Source organism: Typha angustifolia, chromosome 7 (assembly GCF_048772165.1).
Source record: "Typha angustifolia cultivar Huaian chromosome 7, ASM4877216v1, whole genome shotgun sequence".
Taxonomy (NCBI): Eukaryota; Viridiplantae; Streptophyta; class Magnoliopsida; order Poales; family Typhaceae; genus Typha; species Typha angustifolia.
Window position 1 is genome coordinate 16525959 of NC_133245.1, and position 19165 is coordinate 16545123.

Here is a 19165-nt window from a genome sequence, read left to right on the forward strand (position 1 = left end):
AAAGGCCTTAGTTATTTAAAAGGATTTAGGTTTTTCATTTTACATTACGAGTTTGTTTGGTTTACATCGAAGTCGTTCATTTCTATACAGTTTAATTTTTTTGCATGAGTCCAAGGGCTAGATATGGGTTGAAACAATATTTTTTAAATACAGATGCACTTGTCTCACCAAATTTTTTAGTCAATATAGTAAATTATCTAGTTTAGAATTTAAGTCATGTGCATTGTAAAATACAATTGCTCCGAATCAAACGCTATAGAGATGTTCCAAGCCATCGTGCTGTCGAGTTGTTCCGTCAAATTAATCGTATTATAGAGTTATTAACTGTACTGTCGAGTGTTAAGCCAAGCAACTAAATAATTTTGAAGCCGACGTCAAACCCTGGACCTCTGATTAGAGGGAATGTACCTATACCAATGGGAAATTGATTAGTTTTTATATGATTTAATGCCACCTCTCTCTGTCTCTCTCAGCTGGCACCCAAAAGGACTAAGGATTTCCTGCATTCCCAACTGTGGGAGTTCTTCCATTTTATACTCCTCACAGCCATTCGAGGGACACCACGTTCCCCTAAGTTCGTACGTGCGGCATCGAGAATCTACACCGTCGGTGGAAAGCATCCAATCCAAAATGTAGACAAAAATAAAAGCTCCATGGAAGTTTCATGAAAGCTTCACTTTTGTCCTTTGTTTCTTTTTCCCCCTCTCATCTCATCGCAACCGACGCCGTATCTGAATCTTATAATATCTCCCCCCTTTCCTAACTCCCTTCCATATGTCACCCATTTATATTCATCAAAAGATTATGTTAATTTGAGTCATTTCCCTTGTACATTCCTAGATCTCCCATCACAATGAGCTGCAACTCCATCGATCCAATATCTCCAAGCAAGCTTCGATCAGACCTCTATAGCTTCACCTGCCATGATCATCAAGAGCCCACTGTTCCATTGGTGATCTCAGTCCTCGCTTCCTTGGTGGAGAGAACCATTGCCAGGAATGAGAGGCTCATCGCAAAGTGCGGCGAGGCGGTGGCGCCGCCCAAGGACGCGAGAAGACGAGCTTTCGATAGTTGTAGAGTCTTGGACATGACAATCCAATCCTTCTTGGAGAGGATCTTTAGGTATGCCCAAGTTTCGCCGCCGGTCTACGTCGTCGCCTATGTGTATATTGATAGATTGTGCCGGTATTCCGATGCCGCTGGCCTCCGAGTAACGTCGACGAATGTTCACCGCCTTCTCGCGACCTCCATCATGGTGGCCTCCAAGTTTCTTGAAGACATGTAAGTGATCGATGTTTGAGTTAGAGATAAGTAGTACAAGAAATTCTTTTTGTGTTAATTAATTAAAGGAGCATGCGTGCAGGAATTATAGGAACTCGTATTACGCAAAGGTTGGAGGATTGAGCACGTCGGAAATGAATAGCTTGGAAGTCAACTTCCTCTTCTTGATAGGATTCAAGTTGAATGTTAGTGTGTGTGTGTTTGAGAGCTACTGTAGCCATTTGGAGAGGGAGGTGAGCGTCGGAGGAGGCTACCAGATAGAGAGATGTATGAGGTTCTACCTGTGTGGTGGAGAGAGAGAAAGAAGGGAATTATTGAATCAATTGGCTCGAATACCTCTAAATTAATTATTGTTCATTTGTCGAGACGAGGTCAGCAAAGTTGTACTTATTCTGTGAAAATTACAATGAGAAATATTGTTTTCCAACAGTTTTGATGGCAGTCGTATATGCTTGCAAATTGGTTGAAGTTGATGGTGGCATCCTAACCATTAAGCGTTGAATGTTCCATCTCCATTAATTAATGCCATTCAACAAACTTACATTAAACGACTTAGCGGAAAGATCAAAAGAAACATGGCCCATATTTAAGATGGACCTATGTGGACTTGGCCCATTAAGAAAAGTCACATAAATTTCAAATCCAGAAAACAAAAACAGAGTATACTGAAAAGTGAACTAAAAGAGAGGCAAAAAAAAGAAGAACAAAAGATAGAAGGAAAGGTCTCAACAAAAGATAGCTAGAAACCGTGAGTTAGTTGGAGACAGAGAGGTAAAAAGGGGAGGAAGTAAGCCCAAAATAGAAGAGGTACGTTGAGATGAACGATTACACTGAAACGTCTCTGGCCTACCCTTCTCTCCCGTCGTCCCCCCTCTCCGGGGGGATGGTCGTCACCTTCTTCTCGAGGCGGCGATCTCCCGGCTCGACACGCCGCGACTCGTCTTCGCGCGACCTCGAGAGGCTGCCGAGCCCCTCGCCGGTTGGATGCATGGAGGATTCCCTGATCATCTCTGGTCTCACTGCAGTGCAACTCGTCGGTGCAGCATATATGGTGTTATTGGCCCCTCTGCTCTCTTTAGGCATCAAGCCTCTGTTCCTCGTCACCTTTGGAAGTTTGGCTACGTCCCTGTTCACCTTTCCATTTGCCGCTGCCTTTGAGAAGTACGTCACGTTTGTTCAATTGATCCTATCGTTAGGAGGATTTCTACAATGCTTATTGTTTTTTATTTTGTTTCTTTTCTCATGTAGAAGGAAATGGCCGTCGAGATTAAACGTTGTATTGATGGCCCAATTCGTGTTAATAGCTTTGGGAGGGTAATAAAATCGCACATTGTGATTGCTCAAAATGTTTTATTCATGAACAAATTAGAAAACCACTTATAAAGAATATTCACAATTAATGCGTTAATTTTTTTTTTCTAGGGTGACTACATTTCAAGCCCTCATGTTAGTAGGGATAAAGAAAACGTCACCAGCCATTGCTGCTGCCATGCCAAACCTTGCTCCAGGAATCATCTTCCTCATCGCAGCTTGTCTCGGGTATTTGCCGTCCCCCAAACCAGTAGAACTCTCTACCGCTGGAAATCTGCAGTTCTATATTTGACGTAAACTCTTGCTAGACATCATTTCATCATGGGTGTTTTTATTCCTGTAGGTTTGAGAAAGTTGACATGAGATGTTTGTATACGAGAACCAAGATATTGGGAACCGTGGTGTGCTTGGGTGGAGCCATAGCTATGAGCATTCTGCAGAGCCCTTCAGCTCCACCATTTCATGTAGCAGAGAGATCAACAGTCTCAATAAAACTGCCCCTGCTTGGCAATGTCCAAGAGGATTGGATCATAGGCTGCACTTGTCTTCTGGGAGCAATTATAGTGGTCTCCTGTAGCACAGTCTTGCAGGTTATGTATCTACTTCTCTTCTTTCTCATCATAGATTTATACATTACTAATTTACTACTACAAGGTCATGCATGAGATCCTCTAGATGGTACTCAAGATCATAAGTCATAACAGATAAAATTAAAGTGAACGCAATAAAGAACCCACTTGAGGCATATCCAATTCGAGATTTCTGCAACAATGTCTGAAAGTTTGCATTTTCTTTTTCTTCTTTCTCAGGCAGTGGTCATGGTTCATTTCCCAGCACCTTTAACCTTATGTTCAGTGACATCATTCATTGGAGCAATACTTACAGCTATCCCACAAATCATAACCGAAGGGGAGATGGACATGGGATCTCCAGTCATTAGCCTTGCACGCATTGCGGCCCTTGTGCTTCTGGTATTCCAGAATTTTTTTTTCTTCTCTTTTTTCTTCCAACTTTTATCCTTGTATCAGTATCTGGAATAGGTTACTTCTTCATGCAGGGAGGCATGGTGAGTGGTGTATGTGTTGGATTCCAAACATGGGCTGTCAAAAAGAAGGGACCAGTAATGGTCTCCATGTTTAGTCCAACCCAGACAGTAGGCTCAGCAATCTTTTCAGCAATGATCCTAGGCCAAGTCATCAAACTAGGAAGGTATGCCTGTAAATCATATCAAACAACAAAAGATTCACAATTAGCAGTTCATTTTATCAATACAAGATAAATTATAAGCACATAAATTGTATTTTTGCTGCAGCGTAGCAGGAATGCTTTTTCTGTTTTCCGGCCTTTACATGGTTTTGTGGGCAAAGAAGAAAGAAGGATTAGTTCCTCCTAGCACAGATGATATCTTAACATTGTCGAGGCTGGCAAGCACTGATATCGAGAAACCACTTATATCCTGAAAACCTTCCTCCAATGCATTATTTTTAGAAAGCAATCTTTGTATAACAAGTAGTTGATTTAGGGTTGATTCAATTTTTGTAATTCTACTGGTTTTGATTTCTTAGTGGAAGCTTAGATAAGTCATTTTCGAGTTTAAAGTTTTAGCAGAGAAGAGGAATGTAACAGTTTGCAGAATACAGTATATATGCAAAGAATACCTGATTAAAACTCCATATCCATATACCAACTTTTTGATGCAATTTCTAATTGACCTTTGGAGACACATAAGAATGCATATTCTTTAAATATGCTACCATATTGTGTTCAAAATGAAGTTCAGGAAAACAGATCTGTTACATGCGGTAGATCATGAAATACAGGGCTACAGACATATAATACTTCAATAGTGACTTGTATCAAGGTCTCAAAAATCCATTTGCCATAACTACAGTATGAATTATTCTCACATTGACATTTAATCAGATTGCAAGTCTAGAAAAACTTCTGTTAGAACTAATTATCAGGTATATTTTGCGAATATCTTTTTTAGTTTGTTTTCGCAAAGAAGCCAGCTCAATTCTTCTCCAGGTGAATCCCTTGAATTGACTGAAAGAGATGGATTTTCCTCATTTCTTCAAATGAAACAGTATGGAAATTTTGCAGATTTTTAAACTTCAAGTAATAAAGAAAGATGGGGACATCAACTACTGATTCAGAATCTTGAGAAATAAAAGTATGCTAGTTTTCTCCTTTATGATGTTTTCGAAAAGCAATCAGTGTCACGGCGATATCACTAAAAGCAAGTGTAGCAGGGTTCTCATAAGAACATCACTTCCATGAGTATCAGCGATTCCTATGATAACTACATATAACTCTTATCATAACTCAGAATGGGGCAAAATGTAATAGCTAGTTAAATGATATCTTTAAATTAGTCATTTTACTAGATAATTCAGCATACTGCGAGTTACGCCTGAGAATGGCAGACTATTTTCCATCTCCTAAAAGAATCCAGTATTAGAATCAGTAAGAACGGTCTAAAAACTAAAGAAGAGAGAAGGCCCATAAATTACCTAATTGTCTGAAGTATGAAACTAGAATTAGATATGTTGAACTACGTAAATAAAATGAAACATGGAAACTAAGGATAATAACTACATAGCCTTGACATGTTTGAAGACGTCAATGGACAAAAATAGACTAAAAGAAGACTAAAATGCATTGATGTAAGTAATTCCAGGCCATCCTGAGCGGCATTGTACAGCCACAGAAGAGAATTCGCTTCTTCTTCTGCCCCTCTTCCAGACTGGACATCCACATCCTTCAATTGCTGCAATGTTATAATCAAGCTGATCTACTGTTTGTTCCCATTCCCATCCATTCCAAACCTGAAGGATGTCAAATGTGCAGCAACAGTAGCTATTATCATGAATCGAAAACTAAAACACCCAAACTAATGCGCAACAAAAGTACGATCTTGAAATGCCGCGAATAAAGCAGTAAAAATAATATGTACAGAATCTCTCCACCAATTCCAAAGAACAGGCAAGTTAATTAATAAACCAGAAGCTTCAAACTTTCGAAGAATCCAAGGCATACACACAGAGACATCATGTCATACCCACAGGTTTAGGGCTTTACCTCGAAGACAAATGTAGCCACTTCGATTAGCTTAAAGAATATATATTTGAATCTTGGACTCATTGATATTTCTTGTGTCAGTTACCGCCAAATTATATTTGAATCGAAGCCCAGAGAATATGAAACCCAGGTTGAGCCCAAAAGTTATATTTCGTGGCCCAAATAGTGTCCAACTTAGGGCCATTGTAGTTAAAATACTAATTGCAGATTAAAGGATGGAATTCCAACAAGTAATGAGAACATTTTCCAGGTCATAAATTGCACCTTTTTTAAAGACCGGAAATTAGCTAAGTCTCAGTAATTTGTGGGGTGCAGCTAGAATAGAGGGAGGAGGAGGCGGAGGAATTGAGAATCAAAAAGCAGTGATACAATCCAAATGGCTGGCTGGTGGTGGCTCTTTTACCTCGAAATCCCGAGAAACGCTGACGCCCACCTGGCTCGGACCCAATCCCGCCACCCAACCTCTTACACACACTTGTCGCCAACTACTACAACCCAGCTCCACTATTCTTCCTCATCCACATCCAACCTGCACCTCAACTATAAACCAGGAGCCCCTCTAAAGACTCTAAGAGAGAGAGAGAGAGAGAGAGAGAGAGAGAGAGAGAGAGAGAGAAAGAGAAAGAGAAAGAAACGAAATTAATAGTAATCAAAATAGCTAGCTAGAGAGATGGAGAGACAACAAGAGCTTTTGCCAGAGCTTAGTCTTACACCATACAAACTCACTAACCACCAGCAAACAACAACAACATCGACCGCTACTACAAAACCACCCTGCCCATCCCCAACTTTCCTAATTGCATTCCACCTCTCTCAATCTTCTTTTCTTTCCTTTTTTTCTCTTCTTTGTTAATGGCCATGGTCATGGACCAACAACAACAGCAGCAGCAGCAGCAGCAGCAAACTTACAAGCACTACTGTCGGATTTGTAAGAAGGGCTTCGGCTGTGGCCGCGCGCTCGGCGGCCATATGCGCGCCCACGGCATCAACGACGACGCAGTCGGGGGGCACGAGCCGGACGACGAGCCGTCGTCCTGCGGAGGATGGGAAGCCGGGAACCCCTCGGCCGGGAGTAAGAGGATGTACGCCCTCCGAACTAATCCGAATCGGCTCAAGAGCTGCCGCGTCTGCGAGAACTGCGGCAAGGAGTTCGTTTCCTGGAAGTCCTTCCTCGAGCACGGCAAATGTAGCTCGGAGGACGACGATGACGAGGCCGATGCTGATGCTTCTGAATTCGTCTCCCTCACCGAGGGGGAGGACGACGACGACGACCCGGCGATCCACGCTGCGTGGTCCAAGGGCAAGAGGTCGCGGCGGACTAAGGCGACGCCGTCCTCGTCGGTGCCGCCGTCGAGCGAGGACGAGGACCTCGCCAATTGCCTCGTCATGCTCTCGTCAGGGCGCGTCGAGCCGATGGCCGTCGTCGAGACCACCGAGGAGTCGTGCGCTTCCGCGAGCAAGGAGGAGGACAGGCCGCCGCCGCCACCGCCGCAGCCGCGATCGCATCCTCCTCCGCAGGAGAGATTGAAGGCACCCGCGGTGCCCCCGACGTCATCGTCGGCGGCGCCACGAGGGATGTTCGAGTGCAAGGCCTGCAAGAAAGTCTTCTCGTCTCACCAAGCGCTTGGCGGACACAGAGCCAGCCATAAGAAGGTCAAAGGATGCTTCGCAGCCAAGCTCGACGACGTCGACGATGCCGCCGTCCACGAAGACGAGGTACTCGCTTCTCGAGACAACAATAACAACACCAATAGTAACAACAACAACAACACCAACAACAACAACAACAACAATTCAAGCGAGATAAGCGCGATGGCATTAGCCATCGTGCCGTTCGATAACGCGCCGTTGGCTGTCGCGCCTCTCAAGAAGAAGAACAAGGTGCACGAGTGCTCCATTTGCCATCGCGTGTTCACTTCCGGCCAGGCCCTCGGCGGCCACAAGAGATGCCACTGGATCACCTCTAACTCGCCTGACCCCGGCCCGGTCAACAAGCTCCATCCACTCGCCCCAGAGGTTATAACTCTCAGGCCCATGTATGAAAATCCCAAGCCGCTCGATCTCAATCTTCCAGCGCCGGTCGACGAGCATGGGGCGGTTCGGAATGCTGATATCGGCAGCCCGTTGCGGCTCGACGTGCCGGCCACCGTCTACCTGCAGCCTTGGAATATTAATCACAGCAATGCTAGTAAGAAGAACAAGGCCACCACTAGTAGCAATAACATGAACAATGTGCATAACATGAGCAGCAAAGATAACAACACCGAGGGAGTAAATTTGAGTGTGGACGATGAGGCAGATAGTAAGGTGAAACTAGCAAAGTTGAGTGATCTCAAGGATATTAACATGGGAGGTGAATCATCTCCTTGGTTGCAGGTTGGAATTGGGTCATCTGCCAATGAGGGAAGTGAACCATAAGAGGATTACAATTTTTTTTTTCCACAGTACATAATAGTTTGTTGTACTATGAAACTGTAATTAAAAGGCCCAAATCCAGGGGATCTTTTGAATATTTATTCATTCTTTTTGTTCTTCTCTGTATTAAAAACAAATTTCATGTAACAATCAAGGAAAGGAATTTGTGAGGGTGGACGTACGATCAGTCAATTCTTTCGAATAAAGATCTCTTTCTACCCAATTTGGGGGGTGGAGCAGTGAATACTAGAGTGGCTACTTTGCTTGGAGTTGAGTTTTTTGGCATGGATTTGCTTGCTTTACTATTGCTTCGTGCACACTACTCTCACACTAGACTGACTCCTTTTTTTTTTTTTTTCTTTTTTTTGCATTTGTCTTGGATCACACACCAGATAAACTTCTAATAATCTAACACCATCTACTTCACAGTCCAATGAAGTCTTTGTTGGAATGATTGGGATACAAGCAGTCATGATATCTAATCTAGCTGCCAGAAGAAAATAGAAATAGCAAGAGCTTAGATTGCTCAATTGCCGCTCTACCAGAAGAACTAAAATAAGTGTTTAATTGTGGGAAAGAATTAATACGGATGGCCAAGCTTTAAGGTCGGTTGAGCAGCAACGCGTGTGGAAGGAATGCCCAACTTTCTCGTTGGCCCTCTCGTTACGAGTTCTCATTCCCTCCTACAATAATTTCTTTAGCAATGCTTGACTTGGTGACTATAATTTTCACGGTAAGAATGCCATTAACTCTGCATTTTTCCTACGTACATTTTTCAGCGTTTGAGCTAGTGACCAACCAATGCTAATAGTCTACGATTAATTCTTTTTCAAGGAGCCGAGAGGTGGTGCAGGAGACATGGAGTACTAAGCCAAGGAAGTAGATTCTTTTTGCCTCCATGGTTAAGGACAAGATCACAACTAAAGCTGAAGAGACCTGTCTACGATCTAGTGTATATAATTTTTTGGCGAAATCATGCTATATTTGGAAAAGCCTAAGTTTCATGCACCAGGTTCTGGGTGTTAAAAAAAAAAGAGTTCTCTTTACTACTTTAAAAAAAGAGATATATTGTAATGACAAACTATAATATCGTAAATCAGAATTTATTATTAAGAGAATTGATAAAAAAAATCATCATAATAAATTCTCTCAGTATCACATGAAAACTATTCATACAAAAATTTATAACCCTAACTTTAAATTACAAAACTTAGAGAATATTTTTAATTAAAAAATTCAAACTTTTTTAAAACAAAGACACTTTTGCATATATCAAGAAGAATTCTTATGTTTTACAAACCCTTATTATCTCTGGAGTAGGTAGAGAAGCCATTTTACTATATTTGAAAAAAAGTTAGCTACAATCTTAAGTAGTATTAGCGATCTCACACAAGAACTAAAGCCTAACTCAGCTATTTATTAACCAAATATAAATTATATTTTACTGAAGTAACTCAAACTTAAATTAATGAAACCCAACACAGAGTTCCTGGCATAAATGCCCACCTGCGGATGCATTGCACAAAAAAGAAAAACAGCCAGCGAACTTTCTTTTGTCTCAAATTCTACTTGTAAATCTAACCTCCCTCGTCGATGAACGTAACCACGTGCCGTGCGCTTAAGCGGTCTAGAAGTCAATCTTCCGAACCGGTCCAATTTTGATGAACGTCATCGGGTTGAACTGCGGACTTGCGGCAAACTTCCATTAAATGGAATTCGTTGCCGTGTGCTGCTGTGAGGTGCCGACTTGGAACCTTCAAAAGCTGCTAGAGGTCGGGGCACGGGTCAACCAATACTCCCAACTTCGGTGTCATCCACAACTTGGATCGCACTACTAGTAAAGCAGCCATGTATTCCAATGAATGGTAAGCACATACCCTTGATGACCCTATTTAATCTCTGAGATCACCACCCATTGGCTAGCCATTCGTTTGAATCAACACCCACCCACCATAATTGAAATTTTTAACTGTCGATGGTCAACATGGGTTTAATTCCAGTCATGACTTATGATGGGAGTTAATTCCCCAATGCTGATAGAAACTATCATCATCATCATCAGCATCATGAATCGAGGAATGGAGATTCGTGCGGGGGAGGGAGGGGAGCAAGATTCACGGTCCCGATCGCCCATTCACTTGACTGGCACGTGCAGACTGGCCACCCTCTCCTCCTCACTAATCTCAACACGTGGCGGAGCGCGAGCGGTGGATGGGCCGGGTACGTGATGCTTGGATCCAGCGTAATAGAGCTGGCTCACCTGCCACTCGTGTGAGAGACCGTGGGCCCCGTTCGTGATGCGGTCCTCGGTCCTTGCCTACGTGGACGCATTTGAGATTTGTCGACTCGGTCGACGCCGAAACCCCTATTAAAAAGCTCCTCTCTCGGCCTGTTGGTTTCTATTCCATCAAAATCCTAACCAAATTTTTTTTTATTTTTTATTTTTTTTTTCTAACCCTCAAAATTTTTAAATTTTAAAAATAAAAAAACAAAACTGAAGTAATAACATTTTAGTGTTGCTTTCTAAGATTTGAATTGGAAAATTGGAAAAGAGTGGCACCGGCTGGCATGCCTCATGCCACAGTAGCATGCGGAGTATTCCAGCAGTTACTGTTGGGATACGTAAATCTTTTCTTAAAAAAGAAGAAGAAGAATTAATCAAAGTAAAAGTAAGAAGAAAAAGTTTTGTTATTATTAAGTAATTAGGTAGTTTTGTTAAATTCATAAAAAAGAGAAGGATGAGTGACATGATCTTGATCTTTCCGGTCCAAACCAACCCATCGATTCAATTCTCCATCAGAAACCACTACAAAAGGATAGGGTTTGAAACTTAGAATTCGTCAATACTCCCAACGCTTCTCTCATAATTATAACCTAACATACGTCCAAATAACTTATTTTTAATAAAACTAATTTGAAGAGCACCAAAAGCATTTTTGTACCTTAGTAGCATTAGAGATTGAGGGCGAGATGAAACAACGAAGGTAATAACACCTTGGCATGTTTTTGATGAATGACTTTAGGAATAAGCGTTTCCTTTCCCCCACTTTAATTAGGGGGGGGGGGGGGGGGGGGTGGGGTGAAATTACTTAACTTAATTTTCTTCCTTTCATATTTAAACCAATAATTCCATTCGTTTCCATCTCTCTCTGTCTCTCTCTGTCTCTCTCTCTCTCTCTTCTACTCTCCTCCTCCTTGTGTGCTGTGTGTGTGTGTCTGTGTCTTTTGGTGGAGAATGCTTGTCACCTACTCCTTTTAGCTCTCTCCGCCTACTCTCTCCGAAGGAAACTTGCCAAAAGAACCCCCCGGGAAAGAGAGAACTCCAGCTTCCAATGGAGAAGCACACTTGCAAGCTCTGCTTCCGGCGCTTCTCCAATGGCCGGGCGCTCGGTGGTCACATGCGCTCCCACGTCGTCGTCTCCGGTAAAGCCCAACTCTCCTCCGCGTCCTCCGCGTCCTCATCCGCGGCGGATGAGGCGGCGTCGCCCGCGGAGGACGCCAAGTCCATGCTCGGCCTCAGCTACGTCCTTAGGGAGAACCCGAAGAGGAGCTTTCGCCTCGTAGACCCGGAGTTCTCTTCTCTCGTCCAAGACCGCGAGAGCGAGACGGAATCCCCTCACCGCCGGTGCTCGAAACGCCCATGCTACAGTCCTCCGCCGACCCTCGCCGACGCCGAGCCGGCGAGCTCCGTCTCCGACGCGGCCACCGCCGAGGAGGGCGTCGCCTTCTCCCTCATGATGCTCTCGCGTGACTCCTGGGTAAGGCCAAACTGGGAAACAGAGCAAAACGACGACGATGACGACGACAACGAATCCCACGGCTGGGCTGAAGAGACCAAGGCGCTCCCAATCACCACCACCGTCCGATCGAGGCGGAGCAGATACCAGTGCGGCACGTGCAAGAAGGTATTCAAGTCCTACCAAGCTCTCGGCGGCCACCGAGCAAGCCACAAGAAGTCCAAAGGTGGGTGCTTTCCTCCCCAGATCCAAACCGCCGAGTTCTTCGACACGAATGCCGATTTGGGCACTAGAAAAATCCACGAATGCCCCTTTTGCTTCCGCGTCTTTACCTCCGGCCAAGCCCTCGGCGGTCACAAGAGATCTCATCTCACCTTCTCCTCCATCGCCGCACCCAAAAGCTTCAGCTTAATCGATCTCAATCTACCAGCTCCCACCGACGACGATTTCGAGCTCTCCGCCGTCTCCGATGCCGAGTTCGTCGCCGACTTAAAGGAGAAGAGAAGGTTAAGTTAAAGCTAAATGTTGCTTTACCGATTTATTTTATCTTCTTCTTCTTTACTCGACATTAAGTTTTTTTTTTTTTTCTTTTCTTTTTTTAATTTTTCTTTCGTTCTCTTCTATAAGTTACAGTTGCTTACTGTAACAGCTGCTGCATAGTAGTGGATTGGATTAATGGAAAGTTTTAAAACCCCCCTAACTTTTTCTTTGTATTCCAATTTCCAGCTGTTATCCCAACTGTTTCTTGCTGCTTCTACTAATTTCTTACTATCTAAACCCCCATTAAAAGGCTCTCATGTGCTCGTTCGACTTAAATTATATATAAAGTAGTTATCAATCTTTAGTAGTTAGGTTAAGCTTAGGCATTAGTGACATACGGTTTCACATGTAACAAGTTTGTTGCAGTTTGGTGCTATTCTTCTGCTACTGCCCACCTGCAAAGCTATCATGTTTCTACTAACTAGTACTTGTTCTTTTCTTCTGCCTTCTTTTCCTCGCTTCTTCTCCTATTTTGGAGCCAAGCGTCCACGTTTCTTATACCGCTTTGGGTCCAGAGTGTTACTGTGCCATTGGGCACTCGCTAATTTGGGGCAATTAGCACGAGATTTAATGCCAAATTAAGTTGGTGTTAAATGTTAATAATTCCTTTGGTTGCTTCCAGTATACGAGTAATAATTTGGGGGGCATATGCTGGGGGCGAAGGGTATCTCAGTCACTCTAATCTATAAATGCTAAAATCCCAAGCGTATTGCTTGGAAACGTAGCTGTGGGGATTCTTCTTTTCTCCAAAACCTCCCAACTGTGGTCCCATGGTGACCATCATGGCTCATCACACCAACACACCACCGTCGGTTTCCATCGCTTTCTGGGATCCGTTAGAATCCAACGGTGGCGGTTGTTCTAGTAACTGTGGACTTTCGGCGTGGTGGGTCCCTTGAGAACTAAGAGGAGGTTTATTAGCTTAATTAAATGGGATGGATTTGGTCTTAAACAGATCCAACGAACAGCAGCAGCATAAGCGGCGTAGAAAAATGAGTGTGTGTGTGTATGTGGAGAAGTGATGGGGGGGGGGGAGAGAGTAAGATCGAATCCCGTGATAGAATGCAAAGCAGATTCCCACATCTTCCTTCCACCCCTTTTTAACAAAAGCTCTCGCACTCGCCCTTTGACTACCTCTTTTGGTTAATCTTCCTCTTAAAACTCTTAAACACACTATTATAATTAATTCCGAGTGTAAAATATTATATATATATTTTTAACCGCTAATAAATTTGCAATCTCAATAATACGTCCACAGGATAATGGTAGGTGGGCGGGCAGCAGCAGGTGCTGTCAAGGGCGTGATAAAGGCCTTTACCGATCGACTGCATTAACGTCATAATACGTGGTCTTAAATTTTAAGTTACCATGCATGTTAGGTAACTTATAGTAGAGAATGCTAATTTTGTTTGCTGAGCAATTAATTAAGTCGAGTTGACACTCGCTCTCAGGCTTGATCCATCTGAGAACGGTCTTCTTTTGTTAGTTGGACATCAAATCAAACCATATGGCTTTAAACCTTGCACTTTGTACAACAAATATTAGTGTATATTTTTTGATGTGCATGCTTAAGGGTGAGAAAGGAACCAAAGTTTAAGAAAAAAAAAGAAGAAGTGTAGAATAATAATATGCACCGAGAGGTAGGCAATTTTGTGCCTCTGAGTTGTTCCTTGTCGGCTTGAAGAAAAGGGATACAAGAGAGAGAGAGAGAGAGAGAGAGAGAGAGAGGTGGGTACAAGGAGTGGGCTTTCCACTCTCGCTATCTCTGTCTCTATCTCTTCTTTAGTAGAGTTAATAAATACGTCAAGCCAAGTGTGTAATTAGTTACCAGTTACCATTTGTTGGATTGTTTCATCTAAGAAAGAGGATTTCAAGTATCTTGCTGTTAGAATCTTGGAAGAGATTAAAGTTTTACGAAAGGGATGGATAACTCTGGGCATCAAGTTCCATGCCCTTGATTAACCTAAAAAGAAGAATGGCCTTAAAACAAAGCTAGAGATTTCTATGATCTTTAGTCAACTGTAGTTAAGAAAAACTCGAGAAAAGCAAATCCAAGTGGTTGTGGGGGGGCAATGCTTGCTTGGCTCTGGGGACAACTCTCTTCTGTATCTAACTTTATCCAATTGGATTAACATATTAATGATACTTTTCTTTGGCCAAGTAGGAGGTCAAATCCAAATGCTTGCATAAATATACTATTGTCACACTCTCTTGGTTACTCTGTGGTATTAGACATTCATTGTTTGGAAAAAGGTTGAGAGTAGTATCTATAAGTGAGCAGCTCAATTAAAGAGAGTATAGCACATAGAACAATGGCTGTTCCAAAAGTTCATTTTGTGGGGATGGAAAAGAAACTTGACTTCAAAGATTGTTTACATTTGGGTAGGGCCTAAAGCACTACTCTTTGTCTATTTCCCTCTCCTCTCCTCTCCTCTTTTCTTTATCTCTCTCTAAGCCCTTTCTTATACCTGCTTTGAACTGTAACCTCCATAACATTCATAATCATATGTCACATATATGGGTAGAGTTGGATGAAGATCAAATCAAACATAGATTTCTTTAAGTTTGTTATGTAAAATGGGATGTCTACCTACACCATTGATCAAGTATTTTGATGGTATTGCACAACTGCCATATTTGGGCCCATTATTCAGTATGTGAAAGGGATATCTTCTATGTCGGGTTTTCATTAAATTAAGATCAAATTGCTAGTCCAACAACAATGGGAGTTGAATTGGCTTTTCTTTTTGACTTGGTTTGTGGAAAAATGTATATCTATTTGAAGAAGAAGCAGATTAGCAACTACAGAAGGGTAGAATTTTATGATGGCTATTAGCAGGGCTGCTTTCAAAATACAAGAATGAAGACTCATTGTTAAACAAAAGAAAAGAAAAGGTCATTCCTTATATTTATATTAATGTGTTTCTGTCGATTAACCTGATTAGGAATCTCATGTCTCCCTAATGGCTTTTGCATCACTTATGTGCATGATTGGATTACTGATTAGCTGTCATATCTTGCATTATTTATTTGGACATAACCAAGGTGGAAGAGAATTCAAGATAAGGAGAATTCAACCAAATATTTCATCTTATTAATGCATGTGGGTTGAAGGATTGATGATGAGCATCCATTACACACACATATATACATATATCTTATTATTTATGCACTGAAAAGGGTGCAATGAAACAAGAAGTTAGATAGTTAAAAGTTAAGATTTGGAGCTAAAGGTGGATTTGAACTATGAAGGCCACACTGTGTGTGGAAGAGTTTTTTTGAAGTAACAAGTTAGGTTAGAAATGAGAACCTCAAAATTGCCTTTGAAATCTTTACAAGCACAAAGAGTCAGGACTCTTGTGATAAGGAGGGCCCTCATCCATTAACCATACAGCATATTAATGGGGGCAGCTCCTCTTAATTGAATGATAATTTTAGGACTTTCTTTAAGTTGCGTGTGTGCCCCTCGAAAGATCTCCTATTTGAGTATAAATCCCTTTGACAATTTATATATATATATATATACCAAAACACGAAAAATATCAAAATTTAAATGCAGTGGTTGGTCCATAAGCAGCTCAAATGCAGCACGTTTATCCTCAATACTTGATCAAGGTGGCTTCTCGTCTCTCATTCTATCTAATGTGATCCTTACTTTCCAACCACTACTACTTTTGAGCTAATACTAGCCTTAGAGGAAGGAATTCACTTTAAATTGGTTGGAGAAATGGAGCAGCAGTAGTAACAGCTAGTGCAAACAATTTGGTTGAGCTCTTCTGGCCGTAAAGAAGTGAAAAGTGTAGTCACACCATCTTTCATTAATGATAAATCATTGATGGGATCTTCAACTATAATATTTCCACAGTTAGAAGTGGCTTTCGTCACTAAAATTGGTACCTTAAAAATCAAAGGACAGATGGTTGTAAGATCTTCTAACTATTGGCAGAAGCTAGAGGAAAAGGAGGAAAAGGGCATTGATTCATATATCAAGTTACAGGATCAAGATAGAGGTCATCAGACAGATTCAAGGTTTGCTATATGTTATAAAGATAAATAGATCATGATCAAATGCATGAATCATCAGAATCATATGAATTTTCTACTCAACAGATGTCAAATGGCGTAAGATTATTTCTAACAAAATAATCAACTTGATGTCCTTTAATTTCTCATTCTCAAAATTGAGTCCAAACCTGCTGGTAGCTGATAGGATTCAAGACCAATTCATCATATAAACCTTACAACTATCTACTGGGTAAAGACATCTATAAATTAATGCAAGAAGCTAGGAAACCTTCAGGATTAAATTCTACATCTAGACTCAGAAAACTATGGATGAAATAAGGTTTCAAGATAAAGCTCTATAGACATTGGACCACCCAATAGTCTAGGAAAAATATGACGACCTGTAGCTTTATCTTAACAAAATTGCAGGAAGCAAAAGAGTAACATGCAGCAGCCCTAGTCATGATATCAACAACTAATCAAACGCCAAATTTACCGGTGAACTGGACAATGACCAATTGTTAGCAAAGTAATGTGGTATTCCAACAGCCAATTACACTGTATGGAGATATATAATGTAGCACACAACATTATAGTATTGGGATTAAATGATTACATAAAGATGCTTTATTAGTTATTATAGATTCAAAGAAGATCTACTCCGATATAATTAGAAAATCACACCCAGTTTGATCTAACCTATAGAACATAAAAATATCTGCTAGACTTTGCTACAGTAAATATGTGACTGAACAAGCTGTGAGATTTTTAACTTACAGATACAAAAATACCACATGTTGAATGTTGGCTCTTACAACATCAACAAAATATGTATTCGAGTAAATAAAATAAGGAGTATGGAGGAACAAAGCCAAATCATAGTTTAGAGTTTCTAGTGCGTAAATAGCTTTGCAGCTCTAATGCACCCAAAATCATGCATATATTCAAAATCCATGTCAGTAAATAAGATACCCTGACAAGTGAAAGTTAAATAGCAGAGACTGTCTACAAAGAAGCTCAGTGAGAAAAAGAAGAGGAACTTGGACATAACTTTAAGGTGAAAATAGAACTTGTTTTAACAATTCAAAATTTGCATGAGACTACAAGAGGTAAGATAGGAGGAGCTTGTTATACTCTTGCTGATTACAAAGCCATTCATACACCTTGATTATATGACATTTGAACATACAATGAGTAACAATTTTTACCAAACAAAAACCCCAAAAATGCCTCCCTTCAGCATAATCATGGCAAATCAGTTATAGTTGGACCTAGAAACGACTATCACAACAAGTGACGTTGAACCACAATGTCCATGAACCACAAATATGAGCAAAAACTTCATTATAAGACATGAGTAATTTACAAGAGAGTTTCCACTACAAAGTCTTCCAATCAGGAAACAGTAAGGCACATTCTCTTTAATCTTCATTCATAACACAATCGAACAACAAAAATTAAGATTATGCATACCAAGAATATAGATGAAAAGTAGATTCTTACCCTTCCCTTACAAAGGAAGAATTACTAATTTCTCCGAGCACCCATCATCGTGACCGCCTCCAAGATGGAAAGGGACAAAATTTGAAGAAGAGCATCGACAACAAGAACTTAACTACCCCATGGCAGACTTGAGCGAATCCCCTGCTCCCTGGAAGAACAAGTAAGACAGCGCAAAATCCGCGATAAAGATACTAACAAGCGAGATAACCACCGCCGAGGTAGTCGACTCCCCGACCCCCTTCGCCCCGCCGAGGGTGGTAACCCCCCAAGCGCAGCTAACAATCGCAATTATCCCCCCAAAAACCTGCGACTTGATCATGGCACTCAAGATATCCCACGGCCGGAGTGCACGCCGAGCAGAATCAAGAATTATATTAATGCTGACACCAAACACGGTATCGGCGAGCAGGGCGCTGGATGCCAGCCCGACGGCGAAGGAGAGGAGGGTGAGGACTGGAAGAGCCAGGACGCAGGCGACGACACGGGGCGTGACGAGGTAATCCACTGGGTGCGCGCCGAGCACGCGAAGCGTGTCGGTCTGCTCGGACACCTGCATAGTCCCAAGCTCCGCGGCGAAGGCAGAGCCGACGCGCCCGGCGGCGACGACGGCGGTGACGACTGGGCTAAGCTCGCGGGAGAGGGCGAGAGCGAGGACGCCGCCAACGGAGCGGTGGAGTCCGAGGCGGGTGAACTCGCGAACGAATTGGATGGTGAAGGCCATGCCGACGAAGGCGGCGGTGAGTAGGGCCACGCCGGAGGAGGAGGGGCCGACGCGCTGCAATTGCTGCAGAGTGTTGCGGCGGTGGAGACGGCCGGAGAGGGATCGCTGGAAGACTTGTCCGGCGAGGACGAGGGCGGTGAGGCCGCGCCACAAGGGGCGGGGTGGGGTCCAGTTGGAGAAGAGGGGTTGGGGTTGAGGGGAAGGGGTGGGGATGGGGATGGGGCTATTGTTAGTGATGGAGTTGGAATCGGAGAGGGAGAGGCGGAGGACGGGGAGGCGACCATTAGAGGTAGAAGAGACAGGAGGGGTCCTTGGTCTTCTTCTTGGGAAGAAGCAAAGGTTAGGGTTTAGGAATGGGGAGAAGGAAGAGGAGAGGGAGTGGGGGAGGAGGAGGGAGGAAGTGGCTGTGGCTTCCATGGGAGATTTGGCCTTTCGCTTGATTGCCTTCAAAAGCTCGAGCTCAATCGAGTTCGGAGATTGGACGACACTGACATAGCACTGGGAATTGCGTCGGCGAGGCGGCGGAGGAAAGAATAAGGTCAAATTACATATTGACCCCTAAGCTCTTTTT

At 42.6% G+C, this 19165-nt stretch overlaps 4 protein-coding genes across 5 annotated transcripts; 3 read left to right on the forward strand and 1 right to left on the reverse strand.

Annotated features, from left to right (window-relative positions):
• The first annotated feature begins 707 nt into the window (after nucleotides 1–707).
• LOC140762975 (cyclin-U2-1) lies at nucleotides 708–1710 on the forward strand. Its single transcript, XM_073100972.1, has 2 exons — nucleotides 708–1281; nucleotides 1364–1710. Exons 1-2 carry the CDS (start codon nucleotides 854–856, stop codon nucleotides 1626–1628), a joined length of 693 nt encoding a protein of 230 aa, XP_072957073.1. The 5' UTR covers nucleotides 708–853; the 3' UTR covers nucleotides 1629–1710.
• Nucleotides 1711–1859: 149 nt separating this feature from the next.
• Nucleotides 1860–4530, forward strand: LOC140762974 (WAT1-related protein At5g47470-like). 2 transcript variants are annotated; one of them, XM_073100970.1, is made up of 7 exons: nucleotides 1860–2442; nucleotides 2530–2595; nucleotides 2704–2820; nucleotides 2936–3182; nucleotides 3402–3563; nucleotides 3650–3801; nucleotides 3905–4530. In XM_073100970.1, the coding sequence occupies exons 1-7, from the start codon at nucleotides 2099–2101 to the stop codon at nucleotides 4050–4052; spliced, it is 1236 nt and encodes a 411-aa protein (XP_072957071.1). In that variant the 5' UTR covers nucleotides 1860–2098; the 3' UTR covers nucleotides 4053–4530. The 2 variants fall into 2 exon arrangements, with proteins under 2 accessions (XP_072957071.1, XP_072957072.1); XM_073100971.1 differs by having other exon boundaries at nucleotides 3910–4530.
• Nucleotides 4531–6280: 1750 nt separating this feature from the next.
• LOC140762609 (uncharacterized) lies at nucleotides 6281–12795 on the forward strand. The gene is made up of 2 exons (XM_073100482.1): nucleotides 6281–8080; nucleotides 11206–12795. Exons 1-2 carry the CDS (start codon nucleotides 6526–6528, stop codon nucleotides 12339–12341), a joined length of 2691 nt encoding a protein of 896 aa, XP_072956583.1. The 5' UTR covers nucleotides 6281–6525; the 3' UTR covers nucleotides 12342–12795.
• A 4904-nt stretch (nucleotides 12796–17699) lies between these two features.
• LOC140762678 (protein TRIGALACTOSYLDIACYLGLYCEROL 1, chloroplastic) lies at nucleotides 17700–19144 on the reverse strand. Its single transcript, XM_073100571.1, has one exon. It carries the CDS (start codon nucleotides 19009–19011, stop codon nucleotides 17986–17988), a length of 1026 nt encoding a protein of 341 aa, XP_072956672.1. The 5' UTR covers nucleotides 19012–19144; the 3' UTR covers nucleotides 17700–17985.
• Nucleotides 19145–19165: the final 21 nt, after the last annotated feature.

Bases quoted from the DNA above. Each gene is read 5' to 3' on its own strand.
- LOC140762974 (XM_073100970.1), top strand. From the start codon at position 2,099: ATGAACGATTACACTGAAACGTCTCTGGCCTACCCTTCTCTCCCGTCG. The intron at 2,821-2,935 runs GTATTTGCCGTC...TTATTCCTGTAG, and splicing joins CTCATCGCAGCTTGTCTCGG to GTTTGAGAAAGTTGACATGA. The intron at 3,564-3,649 runs GTATTCCAGAAT...TTCTTCATGCAG, and splicing joins TTGCGGCCCTTGTGCTTCTG to GGAGGCATGGTGAGTGGTGT.
- LOC140762678 (XM_073100571.1), bottom strand. From the start codon at position 19,011: ATGGAAGCCACAGCCACTTCCTCCCTCCTCCTCCCCCACTCCCTCTCC.
- LOC140762609 (XM_073100482.1), top strand. From the start codon at position 6,526: ATGGCCATGGTCATGGACCAACAACAACAGCAGCAGCAGCAGCAGCAG. The intron at 8,081-11,205 runs GTGAACCATAAG...CCTTTCATATTT, and splicing joins GTCATCTGCCAATGAGGGAA to AAACCAATAATTCCATTCGT.
- LOC140762975 (XM_073100972.1), top strand. From the start codon at position 854: ATGAGCTGCAACTCCATCGATCCAATATCTCCAAGCAAGCTTCGATCA. The intron at 1,282-1,363 runs GTAAGTGATCGA...GCATGCGTGCAG, and splicing joins TCCAAGTTTCTTGAAGACAT to GAATTATAGGAACTCGTATT.